Raw genomic sequence first — 24,206 nt, 5'->3', positions numbered from 1 at the left:
GGCCCGTGGTAAACGGGTATGTGCCACACGTGTCTAGTGGAAAGGGTTTGACGACGTACGAGACAGGATTTTAACGTTATTCATGTCATGACCCGGCAATCATATTCGTCAAATCCTCTTACCCTCTCATGCAAATTTTGGTCTACACCAACTTAAGGAGGCGATCATGAGAGCACCCAGACGTAGGCGGCTAGATAGATAGATAGATAGATACGTAGATAGAAACGCTCAAAGTGCCAGAGGTTCGCTAAGAAATGCTTCGCATTTAAAACCCGCCAAGAGCGCCTATGTAATTGCTATCGAAATATACAAAAAAGGTAGCGCAACTTTCACTAAGTCGCGCAAGGCGCTGGGTCACAGCAGAGCTGGTGGGCACCTAGCTGGTCCTGGCGTGGCTAGGCTTTCCCCCCTCTCACTCTCTTTCCCACCCCTTGCTATACTATACTATACTATACCAAAAAAGTATTGAGGGACTATACTATACTATACTATGCTATGCTATACTATACATTGCTATGCTCAGTTTCTTTCTTCGGTCTTGTTTGTGTCTGTTTCGCTCTTTATTTATCTGTATTTCTTTCTCTCTTTCTTCCCTTTTTCTTACTCTGGTTCTCATTATTTCCGTCTCCATCTTTCTCTCTCTCTGTGCTCGTTCTACGTTCCTCTTTTCGCTCATCACCCTCACTTCCCTCTCCCACCACCACCTTGCTATACTGTACTGTATGTACAAGGCTACGCTGTGCTCTGCTAGCGTGCCTGGATAGCCGAATGGTTAGGTACCCTTCAGATATTTTTTTTTTAAATTGTGACATATAGAAACCTACATTAATACTGTCAGTAGTTAGACGATTTCGAATCGGTTTGCCATGCGCTGACACGTGCGCGGAGCTGGTTGAACATTGACTAATCAGTGACAACATTAATGAAGCTTTATTGCGGTGCCGAAACGAGGCAAGGATCACCATGTCTGCATTCACGTACCGTTTACACAAAATAAAAGAACCGGTGAGATGTATAAAATTAGATCTACATCGCCATCCTAGCCTCGGACGACACCGTGTAAAGCTCCGTTAAGGTTGTCAGTGGTTAGACGCTTTCCAACCTGTTTGGCATACGCTTAAATATGTGCCAGATTGGTTGAACATAGTCTAATTACTGATAACATTCATAAAGCTTTATTGCGCTGCCATACTAGGCAAAGATCGCCATCTTTACAGCTTTCTTATTTTGCAAAAAAAATGTCAGTGCTAACTCCAAGACAGGCCCGAGTATTTGAATAATTTCATTTCATTTAGTTCGTCTTAAGGGAATGAGCTCACTACGTAAGGGGGAACATGAACACAGATGAGGAAATTAAAGATAACATGGAAAGATATACTTAACTTTGTTAGACTTACAGAATATGTAATAGACAGTCACCAAATTGGCTGTAGTAATGTGCCAACACCAAAAGGGAAAGGAAACGACCATGGCCTATCGGCTGGGGCATCGGGCTGCTGAGATTGAAATCGGAAGTGTAATGAGGTTTATTGGACAAGCCTAAGAAACAGGCGGCAGAACACAGGGCGAAGAAGATGGTGGTGTTCGAACGCAGATCTCGTGGTGCCTCCGCTCGTGATGACGATCGTTGAGCCCCCTGTCATTGTGTCCGTTCCGTCATTATAGAAGCTATATCCAAATACTTTCTTGAGGAAGTCAGAAAAAACAACGTCTAGTACGTACCAAAAACGTTTCGCATTAGCAAAAGGAGGCTGCTGCGTCCATGTTATTGACACGCCTTCAACAACTTTCTCCATATTTTGAGCAATTCTTGAACACGAGGCCTCTCTTTGGTTCTCCATATTTTACGGTGCTGCTTATTCATGGTCTATAGGGTGGCATTCAGCTTGGAAAGAATGCCCGCGCAATTCGAAATACAAATTTTACGTCTGTAAGCGCAAACCTGCTCATTCATGGCTTCCAAAATCGGGAAAATCATTCCCTGCTAGCAACACCTCTACAATTATATACAGGCGCAGTTTTCTTGCAGAAGGATGAGCGGCAACGCACATCACGTTAACTGCTTCATAATTTCGGTTGATTTTTATCAAATTCTTTTATAACACATCTTTCTTAGGACAGCGCTTGCTTGCTTAGTGGCAGGGAGCGCTGCTTCGTTGACATTGTTGCACTATATTTGTCCGATGAAAGTTTTTAGATGAATTATTAATAAAAAAATCTAAAGGTACACAAAGCATATAGAAGCTTTTTCGCTCTCTGAAGCAGAGCGAGAAAGCTTGACCCCGACAAACAAACGGATAAACATACCAGAAGAGATTAAATAAGGGACCTTGCATATGTCCGAACAAAGAAGGAGCTCTGAGCTTACGACATTTTTTCATGCACGCGCACTAGAAGCACTTTGCTTTCCTGTTCTAAAGCTAATGAGGTAGAGACAAGAGATCGCAAATATACACTCAAGCACGCAGGAACTCTCCTACTCAAAGGCGTGTACTCGTTCGTGAGAGTTTCAGGGTATTTAGACTGAAGAAGTTTCCCGTGGAGCACACGTAAACTTCACTCAAGGCTAAGAGTGTACAACTTTTATTTACAGTGCTGTGGTGTCTTATCACCTTTCACATGGAAAGATCCGGTTCCCACGGCATAGGATACATTTTCTGCTTAGTTGGTTGCGAATTATCGATGAATCAGCGGCGAAAGAAAAGAGACAATAAAACATGTCCTATTATTTGTCGTAGTTTATTTAGTCGCGAAATGGTGTTTCATGGATCATTCTCGCAGTAAATAGAATTTAAAGAAATGCAAACCTAAGATTACTTGTAACCATGCAACATCGTTTAATATATGCACCTACAGCAAGAAAATATGTCGAAATCATGCGCAGGCACTCAGTGGAAGTATGATTCAACGAAACATTATATTGATGACAATAGCCAACAACTTCAACGACGGGAAAGTTCTCGTTTTCACCGTCTGTCACGCGTTTTCAGTTCGTTGCATGCGCAACTGTTCGGATGACCAGTGAGTGTGTCCGCTTCCTGCAGCATGTAGAGTCGGAGTGTCAAGCGATGGTGATGTATCCGGAGCCAGTGTCTGAAACAGTTCGAAAGACCTGCGTTAAGTTAAAACCATAATCACGAGCATTCAACCTGCCACACACCACACACTTGAGAGCTACTAGCAACTCTCAAGCGTGAGAGTCTTGAGAGCTGCTAGCACACTTGAGAGCTGCTAGCTTTCCATAAGGCAAGTTTAATGGCAGGAAGCGCAGTTCAAAGTGTGCTGCTTGCCGTTTAAGTTCACCTACTATGTGACGTCAGCGGTGAACAGGATGTGCCATATCCGCCGTCTAATACATCCAGAGCGCAGAGCGGGTCGAGGAGCAAACGGGTGCCAAGGACATCTTGGTAGAAATCAAGAAGAAATGGGCATGGGCAGGGCATGTAGCTCGAAGGCAAGACCACCGCTGGTCATTAAGAGTAAGGCTGGATTCCAAAAGAAGGCAAGCACGTGAGGGGGAGGCAGAAAGTTAGGTGGACAGACGAGATAAAGAAGTTTGCGGAGATGACATGCCCGCAGCAAGCACAGGACCGGATTAGTAGGCTAAACATGGGAGAGGCCTTTGCTCTGCAGTGAGCGTAATGATGATGATGATGCCAGTGTTCCGCTGGCAGATCGTGTACAAATACATAATATACCTAAGGACGCTGACCTAGAAACAGAAGTCGCCGTAGCCCTACAGGTTAGGAGCAGCCTAAATGGGCCATGCAGCACTTTTTCAGCATGGTCATAAAACGCTGCCGATCGGTAGTCGAGGCTCCGGACAACACACGAGCCAAGCATTATATATAGCGCAGCACGTGGCCTGGAACTTACAATTAATTCTCAAAGTCCGTTAGAGATCGTTCCCTCGTCTTTCTACAAATCATATACCCAAGTTACCGTGCCACATTATACCCAAATTCACGACTATTGGCCGCCTTGAGCATCGTGAGCTACATAGTCACGGCGGCCGCCGCGGGAGGCCGTCAGGTGCCCGTGCGCGATCACACTGAAGGTAAGCCGGGCGTTCGAAGAAAAAATTGAGGGATCTTAAGCTTCGCCTTTAAGAGTTGAACGCGATAGCGAAATCCGGCCCCTAGTGCGCACTTCAACCACTAAGTGCATACTTATTAACGTGTGTTGTTACACACACACGCACACAGACAGACACACGCGCGCGCACGCGCTATGTAACTATAGTAACGGTACAGGTTTTCGATCTAAAGCACTTCCCTGTGCTAGACATATTTCTCACAATAACTCACAGATGGCAGCACATTCTCTAATGTTTGCTTGATCAACGCCTCCTCGAGAAAGGAGCACGAAAGGAGGCATTGGCTTGATATGTTTTCCGCTAGATGGACATAGTTGTCCATTTTTGGAGCTGTTTGAAAGTTCGTGTGTGTTTTTAGGGGCGATGGCAGCGATGGTTGCACTATCCCGTTTTTTTTTTTTTCGAAGCATGGCGTCGCGCAAGAAACGTAGTTTGGCGGTCTCGCCAATGCGCCTACAGATCGCTGAATGGGCTCATTTTCGTCGTGACACCTATCGAACAAAATGCGTTAAGGAGACTCCTTCCACTACATGACATTTATGTAGTGTTTTTTCCCGAAGCAGTTGCAAGTAACATCGTGGCTTTGTAGTAGAACACCTGCTTGCCACGCAAACGGCCCGGGTTCGATCCTCAATGGGACCGAAGATTTTTATTGTTTATTTTATTTGCACCTTTCTAGATTTTTCGGTCACGGACGATTTTTCGCTCACAATTGCTACGTAGCGACGCCGACACTGACGGCGGCATTTCTGCGAACCGAGCTCTCTAACGCTATCGCGTTAAAATAAATAAAAAGTGCTCAAGGTCACGAAGCGCGCGTGACTTCTTTCGCCCGTACCGTCCCTCCCTGCTCAGCTTCCGGCGCACTCATCGGGACGAGAGAATAGAGAACGCAATTACAGCGTGCGAGAAATCTCTGTAATTCCTCTCGTACTTGACGGATTCTAAAACTACTTGCGGCGGCCAAATCACTAGGCAATAAACTCCTTTATTGAAGCCATTCGACGGTTACTTGGTAAAGTGTTGCAGTGCCTCTTCAATACAGACAATGCGAGCAAGACTCTCACAGGCGTTAAGCTTTTTTTGTCCACTCTCGCGTTATTTTATATCATTTATGTACTGCGCTTAAAACAAATGTATACTTTCCTGTATGCTCGCCTTGCCTTTGTGATCTGTTGACTTTGTACACTTGTGACGCAAGTAGGCACTCACGCAAACCTTATATGGATTTGAGGGAGCAGGTAGAGAGGCAGGCTTTTAGTGACGCAGTTTCGTCAAGCATGCTTCGGCATGCAAACTTGCAATTGAAGAGGTAGCATCTCTCGCGCTCGGGTGACTCGACCAGAACTTCATTTTGGGAGCCTATCTTCAGAAAGTATTAGGTCCCCCGAGCATACGACCGTTAAAGGGTGCTCTCGTAGCCTTAGCCGTCGAAAATTGGTGTTACGAAAAGATATATGTGGATGGGTGCACTTTGTGATATCGCTTTGTGCATCGAAAGCACGGATGACGGGAACATCGCGACTTTAAGAAATGTCTTTTCGCGTCAAGAGGAATGCTATGCTGCCCGAAACGGATCGCCGAAAGAGATTTCGTTTCGAAACACGACTGCTGTTTTCACGAGTTCTCTCTGTTTTGTTTGTTTTTCGTCTTGTGTATTGTTTGCTCTTCTCGCCTTCCGATAGAAACGAGGCTGAAATCGCGCGCAAGTCGATCATCGCTGTATTCCCAACCGTAGACTATCATCTCCTCGCACCAAGGACGAGGCGCTAGCAGGATTATAATAAAGAAGGCTGTATTTGTAGACTCCTCCTAAAATGCGAGAAAAAAATTGGGAACATCTTTTGAGCATTTTTGGAGGATGACTGGAGGGCAAAAGCGGTTTCTGTGAAATACCGCCGTGGTGAGCTTCGAAGAAACACACTTTCGTAAGAACTCTGAAATGTTTCGCGTTTCTCAGCTACAAACTTATCGCACTTTTATGCCCTTAAGTTAGCATCTGAAGTCGAAATCTAATGCCACTTCACATATCTCAACCACAACATGCTCTTGTATCTAAATCTTGGTTTGAGTGAACTTTCATCCCACAAAACCCAGACACCATTTTTTGTATCTTAAAACAACTGGGGCAGACACGCACTAGTGGTGCCAAGACCGAGGAGACAGCGGAGCTGGTGGCCGTCGCCTCCTCCTTTCCCTCACTTCTCTTTGCCATCATTTTTCTATACTATACAATGCTATCTTTATTCTCTCCCCTCCTCTCCCTCACATCCCCGCTCCTAACCCTCACTTCCCTTTCATACCTCTTGCTGTACTCTAGCTACTACTATACAAGGCTATGCTATGCTTTACCCTTTCCCTCCTTCACACCACCTCTCCCATCCTCACTTCCCCTTCCCACCCCTTTGGTATACTATACTATGCTAGGAGCTGCTTGGCACAAGCTTCTCTTTCCCACCACTTGCTACGCTATAATGTACAGGCTGTTTCACACTTAGGGGAAAACTCGGAGCGCTTTGCAACGTGCTCCGAGTTTTGCCCTAAGTGTGAAAGCGCCTGTACATGGTTATGATATGGGGGTTACCCTCTCACCTCATTTTCCTCCTACTTTCCCTCCTCCGCACCCTAACATCAGTCTTCCGCATCCTCGCTTCCCTTTCCCATCCCCTTGCTAAACTATATTATGCAAGGCTATGGTTAGAGAAGAGATAAATGCTCACACATTTATCTATCGTTACAGAATGAGAAAATGAGATAAACGGTCATACATTTATATCATTTTCAGATAAATGTGTGAACACACCTTCCCCGGCTTTGCATGCCGAGGAAAAAGCTTATGCAGATATCTGTGTTAGCAGCGCCGTCTGCACTTCTTTGTAGGTTGTGCGTATGTATGAGCATTGCCATCGTTTTGCGACAGTAAACTTTCAGTTGATGTCCAGCGCCTGTCCTGTTTACGCGTCCCTTCCTAATGCGATTGTTGCGTTGCGCTTGTTAAGATAAGCAAAAGTTCAGTTACCCTTAACTAGCCCAAATTTCTGCGTTGAGCATTCAAATTCAAGTAAGGATCTACGGGGTGTTTCAGCTAACTTGCGCCTACTATTAAAAAATAAAAACAAATATACGCGCTTCGCGAGTCATATTGGCCCAGTGTTCTGTGCCGTATGCAGCACGTCAGGATATTTTATCGATTCCGCGAGACTGGTATTTAAAAGATTGCTTAATTAACTTTTAACTCACAATTCTCGCAAAACATCGTCAATACAAAAGTTGTATATTTTGTTCTGAAACGTCGCAATGTTTCATCTATGCTCAAACAACTGTCAATCCACCAAGCTAGGTAATTATGCAAAGATATTACTTAATTAACCTTTAAAATAGTAACTCGAAAGAAAACTATTCAATAGAAAAGTTTTACCGCTTGTTCAGCAGCATTTTATAGCATTTCATCTATGCTAAGATAACTGCTTGCCCTGTATAATTTTTTTTCAGATTTTCTTTAGAGGCGCGGAAATAAAAAGAAACACACGCAAGTTAGCCGAAACACCTTGTTTATGGCGACGCCTTCTTTCCACACAAATCGGGCAGCGTTCAACACGTACTCGAGTCGTGGTTCTCCGCTGCGCCATATTCGTGGCGGGAGGTCCCTTAGTGGCCTCCTCCGCCAGGGCCACCGACGGGACAGTTCTTCTCGTCCGACGCGTCCTCGCAGTCGACGTCGCCATCGCAACGAAATATTCGCTTGATGCACGTCTTGTCCGACTCACACTGGAAGTGGGTCGGCGGGCACTGCTTCACTGCGACAGTGCAAGGCACGCAGAGAGACAGGAAAAAGGGAAGACACATGGAGCATGAGGAAGGTAGCGACTTCTTTAGACCACACGTCCAAAGGGACACTAAGGAACGATTGGTAAACCAGATTAAAGGCAATGTCTCATTGCTTCTCTGCGATGGTATCGGCATGGCCTTCACATAACACAATCTACAATAGCTCAGTAAAGCTCATCTAGTTCCAAAGGAACTTCTACAATCGCAAATTTCTGCGCGGGAAATTAAAATTTCCAATTATGTACAAAATCTAAATAAACCACATAGGCCTAAATCACTAATTCCGTTCGTCACTGTTGACTGCCAATGACCGACTATCTTCATGATAATGATAACGATACGTACGAATCTACATTACATGGTTTTCTTGCGTGATGATGCACTTTATGTGATCCGAGTTGATTAAGAAGTTCGTCCTGGTCCGCGAATCGAACCCGGGACCAACGCCTTTCCGGAGCGACCGCCCCGCAAGGTCGTTGAACGTGGGTTCGATCGCCGGAACAGATAGAATTTTTATTCAACTAAGAAGCTTTCCTTCCTGAGAAATGCGTACGGATTTCCTTGTGGCTTCGTGCTACAAACGTGCGGTTGTCAGTGATCCCTTTCATCCACGCACAACGTGTTCAGCGATTCTCGTTGCCAGTCTTAAATCAAAGAGCGTCTTGTCTAATCAGAGTTCGTGCATGGCGCAAATGGTACTAAATCGGAAACTGTGAGCAAGTGTCAAATATCGGTTAATAATGACATTTGAAGGCGTATAAATAGGAATGAACTTTACCTGTTCATACAGGTAACGGTCATCCCTATTCTTGAAGGCTGCGTCGCCGATATCGCTCTTTGAGCGTTTCTAGCTGTTTCTTGGGCACGAGTACGCGCGATAAAAATTTCGATTCAGAACTGGAATCACTGACAGTGTTTATTTCGTAACTGCTGCTACAATGTGACGATATCGTTAGCGGAAGCGGCCAGACAACGCCAAATTGTTCTTGAAACATTCGAGATTCCGCCTTAAAGGAGCACTGACACAAAAATTTTGCACCTTGTTTTTTTTTTTTTTTTGCAATAGATAGCTTATGATCCACTTATCATGGCTGCAAACCTCGTTTGCGCGAGTGCGCGACGGTTATTTAGAGACGTTTTTAGAGCGCCCAGTCGCAGTTTCGGTTTCAAAGAGCACCGAGCTAGGCAGCATCCTAGCTTAAACATTTAAATATGTTCTAGGCTATATTGGCCCTCGATATTTCGTAGACGTTGTGTACGGCTCCACATACATCTATTTCACTCATTATCTCGCCTTCGAAATTTTGTGTCAGTGCTCCTTTAAGGTTTGCCGTTTAGCTCTGTGTAGATTACGTAACAAATTGACGATTCGTTAATTTTTTTGCGTTCGTAAAAGTACCGCAAGGATCTTACCGCAATTTTTTTCGTCCGAGCCATCGTTGCAGTCGTCCTCGTCGTCGCACACTAAGATGTTCATGATGCACTTCCCGTTTGTTTTGCATTTGAAGTAGTCCGCGGGGCAGTCTGGGAATTCTGCAACACGACGACGCCAAATATAAATGCCACTAAGGAAGTACTTCACGTCACAACCCTCATCGCTATGATAAGAGGTAATTTTCTTTTCCTTTTAACCGATCCAACGATTTCTTAAAGATGCGTTGCAGACAAAGCGCGATCATCGGGATATCGCCCTGCTATCATTGTTTCATAAACACATTATTCATAAACACAGCGCCACCAGTATTGCAGCTTGAAACTTCTTCGTTTTTAATTATATTCTTCGTATTTCACTGTGTCAAATTTTCTTGTATATAAAGCTGTCGCGGTCCAAAGTGTATTTTTTTCTTGAATCTTCGGTTTGTTTTGTTGTACCTATATCATCTAACGCAATATTACCTTACATTCCCTAATACGTTACTGTAACCTTTTTGTTTTCCTGTTATTTCTTTAGATATGTATATTCTTTCCGTTTGTTTTGTTATTATTCTACATGTTTAAACAACTTCTCGTATTACCCCCTTTACGCAGTGCCTTAAATAACTCAATAAATAAACCGCCTGGGGCAATTCATTTTTTTTTTATTTATGTCGTCTATTTCTTCAAGTATACTGATACTGAAATAGTTTTGTATAACAAACATTAAAAACAGGCAGAAAATATATTACGCCCTTCTGAAGTGTGCCATTAAATCTACAGATAGACATCCGCTAGAACGAACAAATAACATTTTTTGTCATTTAGAACTAATATAGGAGGTCATTTTGAGGTCATTTCTTCAAATGTTCTAAGAAATAAATTTCACGGAATAACAATAGGTCAATTTGGGTACAGAGTTATGAAATGATAAGTCCTTGTGCTGCCAATTTTTCAAATTACCCATTTTCTTGCAGTTTTTATGGGTTTCGCGTGCATTTACCTTTAACATTTCGATTGGAGCTTTCACCTTTACAATACATTCCAGTGCATACTTTCTTCATTGGCCGCGTGTGTTATCTTTTTTTGCACTTTGCGCCGTGTAGATGAGTGCGCATACATAGACGTGGTGTTCTGTCAGCTGTGTGCGACTTGAACTTGTTTCGGCTATTAAACAAACAGTTTTACGGTGGACTACTATGACCACACAAAATAGAGATGAATACGAAAGCCTCGATTTGCCTAACCGTAAGGCTTCTTTTGTAACGCTTCTATGAGCCACTGCAAATTACAAAGGGTAGTGCTTACTCAGGCGGTCCTCTTCGGGAACAGATAGGCCCTCTGGAGTTAAAAAGAGAATAAGATTAAATGTGTGGAAGCCCGTTTTCCCACACCACTTCTTTTTCTCTTTATTTTTTACTTATATAGGTATTTTTTTATTTATTATGTTTCAGAAGAGCGGTAAACATGCAGGAAAGGACGAAGGGGACATTAGTGGTCACAAATCATGCCGAGCCTCCTGAAAGGGCCCTTGAACAACCTCTGAACATATTACAAAGAACGAATGCGTTATTCGCTCCCGTCTTTACGGCAGAATTCGTGTCGCCAGCAGTCTGTTCACGTGACGTATGTGCGCGTAAGCTCTCGGTTGGTCCATATACTAGGGATATCAGTTATGAATTGTCTCCTGACATACTTTGCCAAGCAGTCGCACGTCCTTTCTGCCTCGTCTCGCATGACTATCGTGGGACATCAACCGATTTCACTTAATTTTATGCGCTTTTGACTGCGCAAGAGGAGATAACAGCGCGTAGACGAAAAGAACGAAATCTTGACAGGCTCAACGCTTGGTGCTGACGTTGTCCACATGTCTCATAAAGAAATGAGTGGCGAGGAGGAGATAGCGCCCCTAGAAAGGGTAGTGAATGCTAGAAAGAAACCACTCTCTCGTCTTTGAACTCGGAGTGGTTTAGGGGTCCTTTAAATTGCGAGCAACAAAACTATTTCTGCAAAGACATGCCGTGACCTTCCGCTACGATGTCCATTCATAATTTTCGATGAACGCGCGTATCTCTAAGTAACTTCCTTCGCAGTCGCTCTTTCATGCACCCGTTTCACATAAGGCGGCGCCGAGTTGCAGTGAGGACGTCACTATAGGTTAGCTACCAGGCCGCCTTCGAGTCATTTAATATTACACTGGGTGTCAGGCGACCACGTGAACGAACTGACATTGCCAGGCACTTCTGCAAAATCACGCTCATTGAAATATATGTATATCCTGACAATCCTACTTTGGCGAAAATGCTTGAGGCCCGTGTACTTAGATTTAGGTGCACGTTAAAGAGCCCCAGGTGGTCAAAATTTCCGGAGCCCTTCACTACGGCGTCTCCCATAATTATATCGTGGTTTTGGGACGTTAAACGCCAACAATTATTATTACAAACCTACTTTGTGGTCGGCAAATAGTTGATAAACAAGCAACTCAAAGTGCAGCGGAAAAGAAACTAGGCTCATAAGACGTGGGGTTTGCTACAAACGCTTAAAATGTCACTATGTTCGTCAACGGTGCATGTTAGCTATAATGTGTGTAAATTCGTTAATAATAACTGCTGGGGTTTTACGTGCCAAAACACTATATGATCACGAGGCGCGCCGTAGTGCAGGGCTCCGGAAATTTTCGTCACCTGGGGTCCTTTAACGCGCACTTAAATCCAAGTACACGGGTCTCTAGCATTCTCGCCTCCATCAAAAATATCACCACCGCGGACGGGATCGAACCTGTGACCTTCGAGTCACCAGCCGAGCACCGTAACCACTGCACCGCCGTGACGGCTAATGTGTCAATTCGTTGGCAGTAAGAGATAGTACCATAGAAGCAGTCGCAACAGAACGTCTGTTACAAGCGTCTGTGTCGTATCTAATCCTCCATTACGATTCGTATCACCTAGCCCCATATTTAAAGCAAAGTAAAAAAAAAAAAACTTCCACACGGAGTGACTGTGAAGTATCAGTGTAACAAACGCGAAAGACTCGCTACAAACGGGCTTACCGCAACAAGAGTCGATGCACGAACACATAAGCCGATTTCCGACACGCGCGCGCGCCGATATTAGCATTGAAGTAAACACCAGTCCGTTGGCGCACTTTAGATTTCCTCGCACAAGTTCCGAGAGTTACCCCTCCAGTCTTTTTTCACCATTGGCATAGGAATGCACAGATCAGAAACCCTTTTCTGGCCGAGAAAAACACGCTTTAAGTCCAAATAAAAGCTTGCGTCACTCGTATGAAGGCTATGTGTCGCGTTCTAGGGTCGGAATGCGGAAGGCTTTTAGAGTCGGTCACAAAAACGCCGCGAAGCTGATCCGCTCAGCATGTCCGCTATATTACGTGGCTTTTTTGTTTGTTTGGTTGGTCTAGCGGTTTTTTTTTTTTTCAGTTCGCTCCCTGCACGAAATCAAAGCAAGTCTCTCGGTGTTTGCGCCGGAATTCTTTAGATGTAATCGCGTTACTTTTTTTTTTCGAAACTTAAGGTGTAGTCGCGTTTTTCTTTCTCTTTGTCTTGTTGTTACACCAAGCAAGTCAGTCAAGATGGCCGAGGTGTAGTATATACTGCTGAAACTGCTGCATCGAAAGAAGGATTGCTTGTTTGCTGTGCATACTTGTTTGTGGCGCGAAATTCAGACAGTGAAAACGAGATAGACTGCGACAGACAGTGAAATAACAAGTTGTCGTCTATTGGCTTGGCCGATCAATGCAATCTGGCTGTCTCATAGCAACCTCTTGAACTGTCTGCCTCTTTTCTGTCCCCTCCTCATGATCTGAATTTCGTGCGCGGAGGCTAGCATGTACAGCAAAAAGAAAGCATGCCAAATTACACTAACGTTCTTCTGCAGTTTTTTTTCTTTGTTTCAATTATACCAGTAATAAACTTACAGGCTTCAGAAGACTACGTGAAGAAATTACATGTATCTCATCTCGTGGACAAAAATAATAAGACTTGGCGAACACGTGACATCCAAGAAGTTGTCTTCATCCGCAAAAGCGGCAAAGAGGCCTTAGAAATATTGAAAATGCGTTTAACGCACGCAAGCAGCAAATAAGTGAGCCAGATCAGAAAAAGTGACGATTTCAATGAGAACATCTTCAGTCTCAAAGGAAGATATAAACCTGCAACTGAGAAAAGCCAACTGCTAAGCTCAGTTCCTGGACAGGCAAATTGATCGCATTACATTATTCACATGAACAAACGCTATCAGCTGGGAACGTTTCTCCCGAGTCAAAGGATTTATTATTCTACAAATGAGCTCGTATTTCGTGTTTCTAGCAATACAAGACGTTTGCTGTAATGCTTACTCAAGGCATTGATTTTAGCGGTGACCCCTTTAGCTGAAAAACAGGAGAGAGAAAAAAACGAAACGGGCATTAACATATAGTCAGTACTCACTAGCACTGGCATAGCCAGAGGGAGGGGGTGGGGAGGGGGGCTTAGTCTTCTCCCAGCGATATTTTTCAGTTTTGAATGTGTATATATACATGAACACATATAAACACACGAACGATGATGCATAAAGGTTAGTTGAACCCCCTTCCCTTTCCGAAAAAAAAATGTCTGGCTACGCCCCTTCTTGCTAGAGTAACGCAGATCATTTTCGTTTAAGAGAACTTTTTGTTGGGCGAGTTGATGCACGCTCGTATTTGCTTTAAGGAGCAAGAGAAAAATCACGAGAAAGAACACGGGTCAAAGCGCCACTAACAACTGCTTTACTTGCAGAAAAACACGTGCATACTTATCTTTCTCAGCACCTGCACAGAAAACACGTTTGCATCAATTGTGATAAGGTGACACATGCTCAGTAAACTGTTCCTCAGATTTATACAAGACTATGGAAGTGTCACTAAGGCGCATGTCACCTTTTTTTGCCGATACGGCATGCTTCCACGAATTCTCTAGCTGTTTTATCTTTACTTCTGACGAGAACCCGCACGTCCGAAAAGCGTGGTCCACAGGAGTCTGAAGCGCAATTCCTAATATGCTTAGACAAATTAGGGCCCTCTTTATTTTGCTCAACGTTTCGTTCATCCTCCCTGATCGCTCATTTTCCATGTACTATGTAGGAACAGCCTCGTGTTAGAAGAATCTCAGACTACCCTTTCGGCACATCTCTTGTACGATAGCCAATGCTGAGTTCCACATCCTCTAACTTTACCTGTTTCTTTTTCTATTTGACAGCAAAGCCCTCCTAGCTTCCTAGGAGCTGAAAAGATGAGCGGAACGCCATGTCTGCTCGCAACCTTCTTCAGGCTATGAGCCAACTTGTGCCACATATATAAGGCACGGCCACCGGTCTGGCCTCTTTACGAGGGACCTCAGCTACAGCACTAGGAGGAGCCCATTTCTACATTTTTAAGAGGTTTTCGGTGACGCCAGTCACAAGCGAACAAGGGAACCCAGCTGAAGCAAGCCTGACCAATTATTTATCGAAGCTGGATTGCATCTCATGGATACACGACCTCATGAGTGCGGATTCAAGACATAGTGGCGCAATACCCCGTTTTAATAGCTTTGAATGGCAGAAGCGCCTTTTCTTGTACGCCGGGCATAGCCCAAGCATACGCGATCAGTACAGAACTCTATATTTTGATCTAATTATTGCAAGTGTTTACCGTCAGGCAATTACCGTCAGAGAATTGATGGAAGCATTCTGTATCGGCAAAAAAAAGGTGACATGTGCGTTAGTGACAATGCCTTAGTATTGTATAAACCTAAGAAACAGTTCATTGACCATGCGTTACCTTATCACAATCGATGCCAACATGCTTTCTGCGCAGGCGCTGAGAGAGATACGTATACGTGTTTTTCTGCAAGTAAAGAAGTTGTTAGGCGCGCTCTACACCGTGTCCTTGCTTGTTGTTGTGTTCTCTCGCGCCTTAAAACAAACATGATTATTTTCGTGTCTTTTGTTCCGTTCAACTACATTAGGATATCGCACTTACGAACTAGAAGTTTCGTGAATTCGGTCGCGGTTGTTTTCTACTACGTAACGAACCTGACCATCAAGGAGTGTTAGCATCGCTTAGAGGATTGTGAAAGAAACCACGAATCTCGTTAGTGTTGTACAGTGACGTGGGTACGCTTCGTGTACTCACAACAGTTGGACTCGTCGAATCTGTCGGGACAATCGGCCACACCGTCGCAGACCGACGTCTTCGGAATGCACGTCACGCCGTCCCCGCAGGTCGCGTAAAACTCCGCGGGCTCGCACACTTTCTCTGCGCAAATATAGATGAGGAAGAGTTTGTTGATTAGGAGGGGAAACGAGTTCACGGGGCTGACCGTGAATGCGTCTGCGCGCTCGTTAACACGCTTGTCCGCCAAACGCATTCCCTCGCCCTCTCCAGCAGCTGACCGAAAGGATGTATTGCGCCAGGAAAGTCCGGTGATTTATTGAAGCGTTCAACTCTCTCGAGGAAAGCCATAAATATCGCGTGGCGACATTCGCTCGGCCCGCCGGAAAGTGGGTAATTATTTAGTGGGCAAACAAGGTGGGCCGCGAGTACAGAGCGCTAGGATTTACTCAGTAAGATGGCGTGCGGCGGCCGTTTCACGTTTTATTTTGCGTCATGTCAAGTTCGGCGAAAGAGCTAACACTGGTTGCATTAATGCAACGTGGAAGTGCGCGACGATTTCGCGGTGTTTGTTATTCACTTCTAGAATCGGTTCGAAACTTAATCTATTTGTAAATAGTCATTATCTTGCCGTGCACGAGGCTAGAAAAATACTGTGGTAAACAATGCTTACAAAGATTTTTTACAATGTGACTATTCATATACCCAAATAATATGACCCGGTATATTACTGCATCAGAACTTTTTATATTTACTTTTTTATTTTTATTTTTTTGATGGGGCAGAAAACGACAGATAGTGAGCATTAGTAATCAAATTATTTTAGCTTGTATATATTTTAAGCATCGCCACCTACAACATCATTACGCGGCAGCAAAGGACGATCTTTTCGCGGACTTACTATGTTGGTATTTCGTCTGTGAGCACATTGTCACAATTTTTTCGAAAACGGTGACTTGCTAGCGGCGCGTAGCCCTACCACGAATGCCCACAGATATCTGTTGCCATACAGCTTTTATGCTGCTGCCATTGAATGCGTTATGCGTCCTGTATCGCTAGTGGATGCTCAAAACATATGGAGTCACTGGAAAGCCCACAGGAAAAACTTATTATAGACGTTCGCGTCTTTTATAAAACCAGTTCGCATGTTTCAGCGTAGTGTCACCACACATATTTCACATGTACATCGTTTGCCATCATACTGTTTTGTTACAGTAGAACAGAAAATAGTGCTAGCAATTAATGATTCATCATACCCGATTTATAGTGCGAAACAAGACTAGAAATTCTTTCGCTGCTTTCGGTGAAATCTGCATGAAATTTCAGGAAGCTAGTATATATTTTTTATCATTATCTTAGGTCAGACAAGTTCTTTGAAGTACTCTTGAGCATTTCGCATACGCGAAGTTTGAAATCTGGAAAAGGCGACCATGAAACACGACGGCTCAACAAGCTTTCAAGCGTATACAATGACCATCGTTACGAACAAGCACTGGCCCGCATTGCTACTACTTCCTATGCAACTACGCGAGGTACGGACATAAGTAGATATCTTTGATTTTGCTATTGCAAGGCAACTTCACGGTACAGGAAACGGTGGTCTTCCGCAGTAACGTGACCAGAAATCGGCATGGCGTAAAAAAGATTGACATATACTCGAATAAAAGTTTAGGCGAAGTTATTTTTTTATTCCGATTCGAAGCTGCGACTGCGGACGTGAAGTACATGTCAAAGTTGACTTACGATCTTGGAAAGTTTTGTGTCGAGGCAGGAAGAACGCATAAAAGTAACGTACAGCAAAGTACGACCAAGCTGGGCTGGCGAAATAGGTCAAAAACGAATCGACCTTAGCCGGGGAACTTTTCCTGGAGATGCAAAATCGGGCGCATATGTAGGAGCACCAACTTTAAGAGTTTCGATCTATGCCGAGGAAAGTGATTCATGTCTAGGCCCCCCCGCATTACAAAGTCGTTCCATTTCGTTTGCTTCTTCTCTCTGTTACGTCTGTTCGCAGTACTAAGACCTCTCTTTTAAACTTTGCCACAGCCACAACGGAATATTCCGCGAACAGCAAGCCGATCAATTCCTCCGACCAGCGGTCACTGAAAAGATTACAGACTGCATTTGCACAAGTAAGCTTTTTTTTTCTCTCTCTCTTTCTTTCTTGTTGACGGTGAATATCAATTGTGTAGTTGCTTAGAAGAAGAAAAAACACCAAGCCGTTAAGCTCAGAAAGACGAATAGCCTTTATTTTTTCATGGTCACGCTGGTTCCTTTAGACACCCACTTCTTTTCGCACACTCGACCGCTTTGAACGTTGGTCGGTACGGCTTTGTCAGCCAGGAGTCCGCGACTATCTCATCGGCGACGTTTGGGCTCAACTTCTTTTGAAGGTACTTTTCGGGCATTGTAAAAGGCGCGAACAGTACGCCGACTTGCAAAGATAACGCTGCTGGTCTCCTTCATCCGCTGCAGCAGCTACTGTACCTCAGCAATTTTCGTGCAATGCTCCCATGGAGCCAAGAAACGTCACGCCTATAGTATTTGGGCCAGTATTAGAAAGAAAGAAAGAAAGAAAGAAAGAAAGAAAGAAAGAAAGAAAGAAAAAGAAAGAAAGAAAGAAAGAAAGAAAGAAGAAAGAAAGAAAGAAGAAATTACACTGCAGACATTAGTGAAGTTATACCCGACCAATGACAAACAATATTAACGAATCAAAAGCGTTGTAGAAAAAATTGCGGTCCGAAGCTACAGAGTAATTTTAAAACTGCAGAGACAAACCGGACGTCAAGTACACCTTTTTATAATTTAATTTAACGCCTATCGCAGGAACAGGAGCTGCCTTAGATCTTATCCTCTTCCGAGGTTTCGAAGACCTGAAAACTTGCAAATAAATACCCTATTTTAGTCTCCAACTAATTGCAGTGTTACGAAGGTTAATTAACATGTCTTCAATGCCACTAATACCAAGAACCTTATCAGGAGCGTAGCCAAGGGAGGGGGGGGGTTCAAACCCTTCCCGAAATTTTTCAATTTTGCTTGGGTATATTATATACACGCACACATACAAACGCACGCACGAACATACATAATGTATGGCTGACCCCCCCTCCCCCCCGAAAAAAATTTCTGGCTACGCCCCTGCAGCTTATGTATGATATCGCAGCAAACTTGTGTGCCTAAGCAACTCATAGTGCGTAGCTTCCAGCGCGCCCGGAAAGAAGACAAACAAGCACTTCACTTAAACACTAAAGAGAGAAACGGTTTTTTCATATTAGTAAATTACTTTTTCCCAATACCAAAATTATCACGTTTGCCGCGAGAAGACGCTTGGTAAACGAGAAAACGCGCAAAAAAAAAAATAATGCCGGTGGCGGCGCCACCTTGGGTGCAATCGCGGAACGATGCTATTTCCGATTCCAATGCCATATTCTATGCTATTCTTATCATCCACCACTCGCGGCTGGCTGATCGCGTTGATAACGCGGACGGACCGTCATTCTGACCAATGGCCAAGCGCGAAAAGCACGAAAAGCATTGGAATAAAAAATAGAATCGTTCCGCGATAGCACCCCTTGATGTTCTCGCACCAATCGCCATGACGTCATAGATTTTCACGGCGTCGACTAGGTCCTAGGTAGTTCCTAATCGGTAACAAATTATGTAAATTGTCCTCTGACGGGGCCATAGACTTTACATACCAAGTTTCGGAAAGTTTTGTCGAGCAAATGTCGCTAAAATACTAAAAATACACTCTGAAATCTGTGACGTCATGCGAGGAGATTTCGGCGCGAAATTTATCGTTCAATTTGGACCTTGATTTTCTCCCCTATTATTAAACCTATAATTGTGAAATTAATTACATTAGTGTTCTCAGAGTACAATTTATCAATCTAAACCTGTTCATTGTTTCACTTTTGTGTCCATTTAAGTCTGTGGCGTGTGCGCTGAAAACTTTCCATATTGAATTCCTACCAATTCGTTCAGTTTTCTGTACTTTTACAACATTACATCGTTTGTTTTTCTTTGTTTATTTTGCGTGCCCAGAAAGTACGATACGCGTGTGTTTTGCGCGTGGACATCAATCCGATTGCGGTGGCCATATTGTCACGTTGTTTGACAGTTCAACCCCTCAATAATGACAGCCCTCGAGGACGAAATTCCCGCGGCAACGACAAAATCTGGCACCCCTGGCGAATGTACATAGAATTCAATGCATTTGCACCCTTTCGATATCGAGGAGATTTAAAAAGCCCTCACGCAATAACGAAGGTTTGAGGTAGTGATACGGAACATTTTTTTTTTCAACGCACGAGCTAGTTGGGAACCCAGAAGCTGGGAAATTGCCACACCGCTTATTCGACAAGTCGGGCACATATGTTTCCGCCAACAAGCATTGGTGCGCCCATTGCTGTTTACATTCGGTCGGATGCTGTTAATAGCAAAACGACTTTTTTTTTTCGCGGAGAACAGTTTTTTGCTGACGCCTTTATTGGCAACAACGTCGGCACATGGTGTTTCTAGTGACGACAACTACGAAAATGACGTCTTGCAGACAGACATTCTGTATAGCTGTCTGTTTGCTGCCCCGCGTCTCTCCGTGTGCACGCCGGGAACTCCTGCGCTTTGCTTATGTGGAGTGTTTGGCCGTGACATCATTCGCACTTTCCTCGGCGCCCACGACGACGACGAAGCTATGCAAAGCTTATTAAAGGCTGTGATGCTCGAGCCCCTCAAGCTCCTTCAAAGCAACGTGAAACAGAGCGAGATCAGCGACTTCTTTAAATAATTTTGGTTGTGCGAAGTAATTGGTGCGCGTATTTTTCTATTTCCGCGACAACGAAATTCTCACGAGAACGAACAAAAATCGATTCCCTATAGTGATGTCGTTATTGAGGGGTTAGACCGCACTACCCTTTTGGAGAGCCCGAGCATTTCCACGTTATCAATTCGGAGCTCCTGCATCCCCAACGTTTCTGCCAACGTTGCGGACACGTAACTGCCAGTAGCGCCCACCTGCGGACAACGCGTTACCGCAAGAGAAGCACGTGCACACCACTCTTATTCGCGAGAGAAGACGTAAGCGTGAAACCATCTAGACACGCAACATTATGAGAGTACTACACGCGCAGGCACTCAGATCGGATGTAAGAGCAATAGGCACGGCCGAGAGCCGTGACCCACGGTCGATAACGCTTACTGCATTTCTTCTCGTCCGAGCCGTCGGTGCAATCCTCGTTGCCGTCGCACTTCCACTTCATGGGGATGCACTCGCCGTTGTCCATGCAGCGAAATTGATCCGCCTTGCACGGCTCGGGCCGGTCTGCGTCGTCACCAGCGGCGACAGAACACACACAGCACGGCGTTACTCGTGGCCCATTTGCTTGCACGCTTCGACACGCACCCCCACCGTCGTTTAGATAAGAAAGAAAGAAAGATGCAGCCAGGGTCGACCGCATAGACAAGCCGCTATTTATTCTCGTCTGGCGATGGCACGAACGCACTTAGCAGAAGCACGCAGACTTCTTGTGCCCAGGTCAGTGATATCGCGTACATGACGCAACTGTTTCAAAACTTATCGGGGGGCGCTGCTCGCCAGCCAACTTTTGCATCAGCTGGGTCGACCGACCGAGCCACTTCCACGTGATGTCTCTCGATTAGGAAGAGGTACGTAACGATGCGGTCCTGAGAATCACATCCAGGAATTGCATATGTATTAGGTCTGGGCTGCACATGCGGAGTACAGAGCTCGGCGTTATTTTTCCTTTCCTTTCTAGGTATACGCGAAAGCTGCGCGTTTCTGTACGTGGTGATGGTACATGGGTATACTAAGCGATTCCCTCCTGCTTCTCGAAGGTATTTCCTGGAACATGTGGAGTGATCGATTTTCCGATCGGCAGAGTTCGAACAGTCGCTTCGAGACCAGTACGGTCATGACCATAAATACGTCGCCTATTGGTACAGAACCGAAATTCTTAGCAACATGATTACACGCTTGGTAACTGCGCGAGAGAACAGGATATCAAGCAAGGACGCATCTAAACATATTTCACTTGTCTTGAAAGTAAAAAATTTACGCAGACGATGGAAAGCTGGTACTTTTATCTTCTTGAGTAAAGGATTTTGTTAGGTGATAAGGTGGCTGCACGTGCGCGATTCCGTGCTCTCATGGGAGAAAGGTTTCCAATAAACTACAGTTGTAAGTTGAGCGTCTGTCCTACAATCTACAGTAGATATCAATATTTTACATTTCAGAACGCAAACAAATAAAGGCTAGCCAGAAGACACGCAACTGACGAGCTAAAGCCCGCAATTTGCACGGTAACGGTTCAGTGCAGACATTTCAACCAAGAAATAGAAAACTAGGAATCCGTGACTTGAAAGCTCGAAGAACTTACATGTGGCAGTCTTGAATTTGGGCGGATCTGTAAGACAAACAATGGACAGAACACAATACTTCGTTACAACAAAGAATTATTAAAAGACTTACGCAGGAGCAGAGTGGTAGCGTGTACATGGAAAACTGGGAGCAAGGTTTGCTAACGCGAATGACTCGTTTTTGTTTCCCCGTTTGTTTTATTTGTTTTGTTTGCCTTTTGATTATACTGCGGACACTCAAAAGCAATCAGTGTAGGCTTGCCTTGTTTCTTTTCCTTCTCGCTCACGTGGTAATCTGAAACAGAAAGGCAACGACAGCGTTCCTTTGGACGTCTGCGACACAAACTATAACAACGATCCCGCTAACGACAGATGTCCCACATTACCCGAGATGTCGTCTTCTTCGGCGTTGCCCTCAACTACGCGGTGCTGGCCTGAAAAAAAACAAAAAAAAGAACAGGCAAAGCTCGAAATGAGTGGACGTTGAAAGACGAAGGGCGTGCTCGGTTTGAGGAGATAAATACGATTCCCTCGGACCCCGTAAAGACAGAGCCGCCAAATGACGGATAGCGTGCGTGGGCCAGCTTGTTCCAGGCTGAGTGAAACCAATCCGTCGCGCTATCCTGCTACTTACCCTTCTTGCCGTCGGTGTGCAGCGCGCTATCTGTCGAAAGACGCAAGGCAACGCAACAAGCGTGGTGAAACGGTGAAACAGTTTCATGCAACATTTAGTAGAGGGAACTGCGGCGCTGCGATCGTCCAGCCGCCATGGGAATGATGGGTATAGTAGATGAATTTGCCTAGTCTTCTTCGCCGGCTACAGACCCTAACTTTTCCAAATCTGCACTTCCTGACTAAATTATATCCGACTCGCTATACCGACGCCTGTCCAGGATGTGGCGCCATCCTCACAACCTTTCACGTCACCATAGAGTGCACCGCTGCCTACTTCCCTCCCCTCCCCTCCCACCAATCCTTCGGTCCACCCGTACCCCAGAGCAGTGGGAAGGCACCCTTCGCGATGGCGCCCCCGAGGTCTGTCAGGCGTTAGTCCGGTGGGCCCGGGCTATCGCTAGGGTTGTTATAGGAGCCACGGAATAGGGACCCTCCCCGTTTTCTTTGCACTTTAATAAATAAATGTTTTCGTCATCATCATCGCGCTTGCGGCTTCGAACGCACTTGTGGTTTCGTTTATTGTTGTATTTTGGCTGTCGTTTCGGATAAAAGAGTGGCTAGTTGTGAACATTGCGAGCTGATTTGTATTGGTCAGCCTAAAATTGTCAAGGTGATGAAGTGGGACGTCCGAACTTGTGCAGAACTTCATCCTGCGACAATGCGGCTGCAGGCCACACGGAACCGCACGGGGACGAAAGAACGAAGCTTAGGCAAATCCACGTACCACCCTACCCATCATTGTCATGCTGGCTGAAGCGTCATGCATTGCAGCCCCCATAGACACTAGCGCCAGACTTCCCTTTAGTGTTCTATTACGAAACTATGTGGTGAAAGGGGCGAATGCGCCAATGGCGACACCGCCGGCAAACACTCACCTGCCTCCTCTTCGTGAAACTTCTCGTCGTCCACTGCATGAACGGAAACGCAGAAAACGAACCACGGTTTAGACGCGAAACTGGCGACGACGAATAGTTTTGGCGGTATTAACATCTCGCTTGATTGAGCCAATGATGCGTGCCTACCATCTACATTATAACAACTAATGCCACGCCGCCTCATGAATGCTATCACTCTGGGTCACTAGTCGGATGTCGTGTTGGTATCGCTGATAACGCCCCTCCAGATAGGTGGGTAATTGAGCGATATTCGAGCATATTAAACGAACACTGTAGCGGAACTTTACTTGGGCCCCATCGTAGCTAACTAAAAGTACTCGAAGTTCCCTGACTTTGGCTCATCTATAAAAAAGACTTCACACTGTTGTGCGTGCACGTTTCATTGCGTAAAAAAATAATAAAACTCATCTAATTTTTCTTATTGCTCGTGCCACCAACATACTATGCCAATGTCAAGGTATCGGCTTGTAGTTAACTATAACATTATCAAAAGTCTTTAGCTCCAAGCGAATTAATTAGTAAATAATTGGTTAATTATTAATTAATTGGCTGATTAAACAAATACATGAATAAATAAATAATTGGCACGCCAGCCGCGCCATACATATTGTTACGTCTACGAGAGGGTTTATTTAGCTGCGACGTACCGGTAGGCGCGAAGGTGTTGAACAAGGTTACTGTGTTCACAGGGTTACTGTGTACACAAGCACGAGGTTTTTTACCATAACCCAATCCTTCCCAAGTATACCTAACAGCCCCCTCTCTATTTAGCAGAGAAGCAGCAAAAGCTCGCCTGC

At 44.8% G+C, this 24,206-nt stretch overlaps 2 protein-coding genes across 2 annotated transcripts in view; both read right to left on the bottom strand.

Annotated features, from left to right (window-relative positions):
- Window positions 1-2,825: 2,825 nt before the first annotated feature.
- LOC125757480 (very low-density lipoprotein receptor-like) lies at window positions 2,826-21,881 on the bottom strand. The gene is made up of 8 exons (XM_049413080.1): window positions 21,859-21,881; window positions 20,661-20,783; window positions 15,485-15,607; window positions 13,691-13,723; window positions 10,646-10,678; window positions 9,338-9,457; window positions 7,699-7,893; window positions 2,826-3,093 (listed from the first exon to the last, which is right to left on the bottom strand). Exons 2-7 carry the CDS (start codon window positions 20,743-20,745, stop codon window positions 7,745-7,747), a joined length of 543 nt encoding a protein of 180 aa, XP_049269037.1. The 5' UTR covers window positions 20,746-20,783; window positions 21,859-21,881; the 3' UTR covers window positions 2,826-3,093; window positions 7,699-7,744.
- A 118-nt stretch (window positions 21,882-21,999) lies between these two features.
- The window catches only part of LOC119382621 (low-density lipoprotein receptor-related protein 2), a 52,662-nt gene continuing 50,455 nt past the window's right edge, over window positions 22,000-24,206 (bottom strand). Inside the window, exons 20-23 of the mRNA XM_037650407.2 lie at window positions 23,389-23,421; window positions 22,473-22,502; window positions 22,225-22,272; window positions 22,000-22,133 (exon numbers count right to left, since the gene is read on the bottom strand). Of these exons, the coding sequence (XP_037506335.2) occupies window positions 22,000-22,133; window positions 22,225-22,272; window positions 22,473-22,502; window positions 23,389-23,421 (245 nt within the window). The remainder of the gene's footprint in view (window positions 22,134-22,224; window positions 22,273-22,472; window positions 22,503-23,388; window positions 23,422-24,206) is intronic.

Source organism: Rhipicephalus sanguineus, chromosome 2, assembly GCF_013339695.2.
Source record: "Rhipicephalus sanguineus isolate Rsan-2018 chromosome 2, BIME_Rsan_1.4, whole genome shotgun sequence".
Classification (NCBI taxonomy): domain Eukaryota; kingdom Metazoa; phylum Arthropoda; class Arachnida; order Ixodida; family Ixodidae; genus Rhipicephalus; species Rhipicephalus sanguineus.
This window is presented reverse-complemented; position numbering and strand designations above follow the sequence as displayed.

Coding starts and splice junctions, on each gene's coding strand:
- LOC125757480 (XM_049413080.1), bottom strand. CDS start 20,745: ATGGACAACGGCGAGTGCATCCCCATGAAGTGGAAGTGCGACGGCAAC. Junction 13,724..15,484: donor ATTCGACGAGTCCAACTGTT/GTGAGTACACGA, acceptor CCTGTTTTTCAG/CTAAAGGGGTCACCGCTAAA. Junction 7,894..9,337: donor CTCGGACGAAAAAAATTGCG/GTAAGATCCTTG, acceptor GCACTGTCGCAG/TGAAGCAGTGCCCGCCGACC.